Source organism: Papilio polytes, unplaced genomic scaffold (genome assembly GCF_000836215.1).
Source record: "Papilio polytes unplaced genomic scaffold, Ppol_1.0 DF824124.1, whole genome shotgun sequence".
NCBI classification, from domain to species: domain Eukaryota; kingdom Metazoa; phylum Arthropoda; class Insecta; order Lepidoptera; family Papilionidae; genus Papilio; species Papilio polytes.
In genome coordinates, this window is record NW_013525080.1 from 654,700 (window position 1) to 660,507 (window position 5,808).

Below are 5,808 nucleotides of genomic sequence, written 5' to 3' on the forward strand. Positions count from 1 at the left end.
GACTGAATGTAAGAGAGAGTGATTTGTCAATACAAATGTCGAACTCACTGTAATGTTTAGTAAAAGTGGATGGCTAATTTTTACCTTAGGGCTTATCACGAATACCAGTGAGGAAGTTTTGCAACTTTTAACTAGTAAGTAAATAAAGTATGTTACTCACACTTTTAGACATTAATATAACTGTAATAACGTATATCTACTTCATTATTTAATTCTACTGATCTCGTCAGAATGGCGCGCTTTTTCCTAATACTTCTGAATGACAGGTGACAGATGTCATAGGGATGGGACCTGTATGCTGATGATTTAGTGTAGCTCCGATATCTTCTTAACAATACTAAGCATTTTTGTTAATTCCGCCAAATGGTAGTGAAGGCAAATTTTGTAAAATTTTGCAATTTATAAACGGTGGTAAACGATTAAGCGTTGTGATAATTTATATCGATTTTTTTATCAAAATTGACGAAATGAAGTTTGAATGATTACGCGTACAAATAACAAATGAACATTGTGAGACGGATAATATTAAATTGATTAAAAGTAATAAATTGTTATGACTAAATATACCTGAAGGTATTCCAAAATTGTTTACGACAATCAAAACATTATCTAACCTGTAGTCCCTAACTTTAGCAGTTGTAGGTATTATTGAAAAAATATTCTCTTCCTATTCTGTGGTAATATGCTTATTTGGCTTTGCAAGTTCATTTAATACGTTATACTAACAAAAAGATCGGGGTTTCAATGACGGTCAATAATACCTTGTTTATTCCATTAATATTTATTTTAGTGTAAGGGAAAATATATTATAGTTGAGTGTAATTTTTAAAATCCGCCTTGATTATGCAGAGAAATAATTTGTTCGACATTTTTAAGCGTTTAGGGGTAAGTTTACAATTATAATTGTAATACATTTTTTGTAAATACCGAGCCTTAGTAGTATTTTAGTTTTAAAACAAAATGTAAATACGTGGTTAAAATTAATCGTTCATGATTAGTTATTATAAAAAAAACATACAGACGAATTGAGTAACTCCTTCATTTGGGAAGTCGGTCAACAATTTAGTTATAATTGGAGGCTCGGGACATCGCACGAGTCGATGCGTAGAACGCAAGCTTCTACGCAGCAGGGATATGGGGGTTGAGTAGACGCTTTGCGCAGTGATCATGGGCATCAAAAAAGTTGACACGGCATTTAGCAGCTAAATACTTATAGTGCGTTTGTTTCATAAAATAAAAGAAATTTTGCGGAGTTCCACTTAATGAAAATTTTTCTTGTTCCTTGCAATAAGAAAAAATACGTGTCTTCTTAAAAATAATCAATTAGGTAGCAGCGTCTTACTAAAATGACGAGATAATAATAAAAAGCAATTAGCCGTGTATCACTGATGGGCATTTTTTTTCGGATGTAGACATTATAAAGCTTTTTAATTGTATATTATTCCGCTCCGTTGACTTAATGCGTATAAAAAGTTCCAACGAAACGGTAGTTTTTAAAGTGGAACACCGCTAGATTCTCGAATAGTACATATTCTCATGTAATCGCCACCATCATCTTCGAACAGTTGTCGTTTTACTGGTAGCATTTATTAGGAGCTACCCGTAACACGGCAACTGTTCGGAGAAGCTGGCGCCGACTGCTGGATTGTTCTGTCTACGGCAGCCTTAATGGTACCATCCTTAAGGCGCATGCGTGATGTGCGCGCGCAATTTTCCTTATTCCATCTCGCCCTGGCATCGGACACGTGATCGAATGATCACCACCTTATTGCTTTGTGTATAAAATGCAAATTATATGAATATGTTGCGCTGAGCAGTGTTGCGTGGGCCGTCAGTCGAGGTCGGGCGCGCCGCCGCGAGTCATGAGCTCCCCTAAGCTGGGCGACCGCTGCCCCAGTGGTCTGGGGAATGCCAAGCTCACCAACGACTCAAAAGAGGACTCCCTAGATAATTCTGTAAGTATACACAAAAAATACGGCATCATTGCACTGCACAAAGCATGCATACAAATTGCAATGGCCCTGGGCAATCTTTAGTGTAAAAATGCTCTCTTAGAAAAACCAATGACTATTTCATGCATTTCCCACGCTTATTTCGTTGTTAATTGTGAACGTGTATCAACTAAATAATGCACTATTTAAATTCAATGCCTGTGTTTTACACTGAGATTTTTGTAAAATTTTAATACACAAATATCCACATTTTAACGCTTTAAAAAATTGGGTATAGTACGTAGCGAATTTCAGCTATATGTGTAATGTAAGAAGAATAATGCTGTGCTACAGATAAGGGAGTCGATAAAGTGTGAGCGCGGCAAGGGCGAAGAAGACTGGCGGCGGCGCACCATCATCGTCGAGAAGAAAAACGGCTCTTACGGCTTCACCCTGCAGAGCTACGGCATACACTACAAGAAGGTAAATGTGCTTAACAGTATTTAGCTTAAAAAATGTGGTCAGAAAGTATACGTTTTTGTCTGGGCATGATTAAAAAGGTGAAATAGTTTGCACTTCACGTATTAATATTTATATTTAATATATTTCAGGAGCAAGAAATTGAGGTGATAACGTACGTGGAGAAGGTGGAGGCGGAAGGGGCAGCGGCGGTGGCCGGCATGCGCGAGGGTGACGTCATCCTTTCCATCAACGGCATCGACGTCGAGCACGCCGACCACGCCGCCATCGTCGACGCCATTAATAGCTGCGACACCAGGATGCGCATCGTCGTCATCTTTGAGGATTGCGTGCGGAAGGTCGAACTTCATCTCAAATACATTAATATACAGAGAACTTTGCAAGCCAAGATGCGAGAACTGGAGCAGCTCAACGTCAGAGAGAGACAAATACTCGACTCCAACTGGAAGACGCACAGTCTACCGTCGCAGAAAAAAAAATCATCACCATCGGACGTCACCTCGGATAGCGAAGAGAACAACGTGGCCGAAAACGGCGGATACTGCCGGCCGACGCTGTCCAGCGAGAATGTAACGAACGCAAAGCCGGCCGCCGGCAGTGTGTTTATGTACCGGTATCTGGATCCGCGGTACGGCACCTGCATCATCCGGCCCGACCTGCGCACCGGCAGCTTCGTCATCACCGTGGGATCGCCGCGCAACAGACGCGATTGCCACCACTGCGTCATCAAAACGACGGGCGAGTCTCACCGAGCAGCCGAAGTCTACACGACCAGCAACGGAAAACATGGCAAGGTCCACAGAAACAACCACAGCCACGGCTGCGGAGCTTGTATGCCGCCTTACAACAACCAGGACGCCAACAGTCTCGAAGCGTACGACCTGGCTAGCCCGTGTTGCGATCCACATTGCGTCCCTAACTCTAGGAAGAAAGTAAGAAGGAAAAAGGAATGTTCAAAGGAGCACAAAAGGAGAGAAAAATGCCAGCAAGTAGATAAGTCGACACAAAAGACAGAGAGTTGTGGTCACACGCACTCGAAGAAAACGTGCAACTCGGGACATTGTTCCGGCCGCTATCGCTACCTGACCACAGAGTCGACGCAGACTAGTCGGTGCAGCCTGCAGTCGTACACGGCGAGCGATGTCACCGCGCCCTGCGACAACTCCGCCTCCAGCTATAGCACCTCACTCAGTAGCGATACGCTCTTCTGGGACAACGATCGCTCCGAGGCTAAATCCTCCCCGAAGATACAGTATCAGAGTTCTCACCAGCACGTCAAGCCCAAATCGTGGGATAATTTGACGACGAAAGCATTCGGCGGATATGGTTTCGGTTATGGCTATCTCGACACGACCGCCAAACAGTCGAATAGGTCCAAGAGCCACGGGCGTAGTCACAGCGGGCGCAGCACACAGACCCACCACGAGTACCAGCAGCATGCGCAGGAGAAGCACCAGCAGCGGCAGAGCGGCACGCCGCACCACTACCCCGTGTACAGTCGGAGCCGAAGTCACTTCCAACCTACTAAGTCTCAAGAAAGTCTGATGGTTGTGCCTAAGTATACACTAGAGAGTGGTGGGTCGGAGAGTCGGCTGGCTTGCGAGTGCGCCGAGGGCGGGGAGTGCCACAGGCGCGCGCGGCCCGCCGACAGCCCCGCGGAGCCGTGCACCGCCGGTTACTACTCGCAGAGGTTCCTCTACCCCACGCACTCTTACAAGAAGAAGAATGCTGCCGTTAGCTCTGAAATCACTAGACTGTAAGCAATAATGGAAACGCACAATGCTCAATTTAAAGCCTAAATGTTAGTTAAAATCGATTTAGTACGTATAGTGATGTAACGTTTTAATGTAAGTTAGTCAGCGGCTAGAGTCGATTGTCATTAGATATTTACATATAACCCCGATACGGAAGATAGAAAATCATGGAAGGAATAGATGAATGAGAAGGAAAAATTAGTAAAGAAATAAAGTAATACATTTCGGTTTGCGTGAATAGCGTAAGAGGTAGGATATTGTTGGTGTTTAATTGACTCTAATGCTAATAAGTGGATTTTGAAAAGCAGTGTTCACCACGAAACAAAACAAGCAACAATAATTTTCTCTAGAAGTCTAGATCAAGATCTAGTTGTGGTAGTCTAGAAATAAAATTTGAAGTCGGGTACCACTAATATAGATTAAAATTACTCGAGTCCATTATGAAAAGTCCGTTTTCACAACGAAGGTGTTTTTAATAGTTTTTGGTATTTTAACATAATTATATTATTCATACGTTATTCAAAGACTGTTTAGCAAGTCTTGCTCAATATATATTTACTTGCATGCCTAATTACTAAGAACACTTAGTGCCATGTTGCCTAAACACACAAGATAGAAAACGCACAACCATGTTAAGAATATTTATTATTCAGCCAGTTAAATATAAAATGTAATGAATAAATTTAGTTAATAATGTTTTATTTAATATTACATAGTAATAAAGCATGAATATGTGAAGTTAGATGTAATATTGTTAAGTGTGTCCGGTCGCGAATGCGGCGACCGCTCGCACCAAATGCTTTTTATTCGTTTATTTAAAGTTTTATTAATAAAAACATGAATTGAATGTTTTAATTGTTTTATTTATTCATTAATTAAGTTTCAATTAATAATGCACCTTATGTGTGCAACCTAACAAATGATTTTAGCGAATCCTTACTATAAGAAGATACGAATAAATTTACATAATAATGCCAGAAATTCTGTTTCATGAAATAGGTGTCGTATCGTGCCAAGATGGTCGTCAGCTTCTTTTTTCTTTAAATCCTCATTATGTACTTATAGATATCAGGACAATGCAAATCTATGATTTTGATATACGAAATTATAGATGTACTAGTTTACTTAATGAAGTAAGAACAATATCAAATTGCGAACTTTGTAAAAATTAGGCCACGAATAAGAGCGATACAATCCTTGAATCACAATCGCTTATCATCACTTCCTAGTGTGCGCACACGGACTATAGCAGAATTAGTTGCTATCGCCGAAATTGGGTGGGTGAACTTATATCTCTGGCGAGTTCATCTCGGGTCCTAGGGTCAGGCGGTGCGGGCGCAGCGTGCGGCGCGCCGGCAGCGCACACCGAGCCCGCCAGCCACACCGACGGCATGCGAGCTCCCGCGCGTGCCCTCGCGCCCCGCGCGTCTCGCCCGCGACTGCTACTGCTGCCCCTGCTAGCCTTGCTCGCTGCTGCCGCCGCAACTACCACCAGGCACCTATCACTTGAAAATCAGGTCACTATATCAATTATACCCTTGCTTAAAAACTAGAATTATCCTAAATCCTTTTGCTGGCGTTGAAATTCATCATTGTCCTATTATATTGAAAACTAGCTGTTGCCCGCGACTTCGACCTCGCAG

The 5,808-nt window shown here is 42.2% G+C and overlaps 1 protein-coding gene across 1 annotated transcript; it reads left to right on the plus strand.

Moving 5' to 3' along the window:
• The first annotated feature begins 1,682 nt into the window (after positions 1 to 1,682).
• Positions 1,683 to 4,836, plus strand: LOC106099387. Its single transcript, XM_013277924.1, has 3 exons — positions 1,683 to 1,955; positions 2,286 to 2,414; positions 2,543 to 4,836. Exons 1-3 carry the CDS (start codon positions 1,863 to 1,865, stop codon positions 4,169 to 4,171), a joined length of 1,851 nt encoding a protein of 616 aa, XP_013133378.1. The 5' UTR covers positions 1,683 to 1,862; the 3' UTR covers positions 4,172 to 4,836.
• The last annotated feature ends 972 nt before the right edge of the window (positions 4,837 to 5,808 follow it).

Excerpts from the sequence above, each read along its gene's own strand:
- LOC106099387 (XM_013277924.1), top strand. The coding sequence starts at position 1,863 with ATGAGCTCCCCTAAGCTGGGCGACCGCTGCCCCAGTGGTCTGGGGAAT. Across the intron at positions 1,956-2,285 it reads AGGACTCCCTAGATAATTCT|ATAAGGGAGTCGATAAAGTG; the intron begins GTAAGTATACAC and ends GCTGTGCTACAG. Across the intron at positions 2,415-2,542 it reads ACGGCATACACTACAAGAAG|GAGCAAGAAATTGAGGTGAT; the intron begins GTAAATGTGCTT and ends AATATATTTCAG.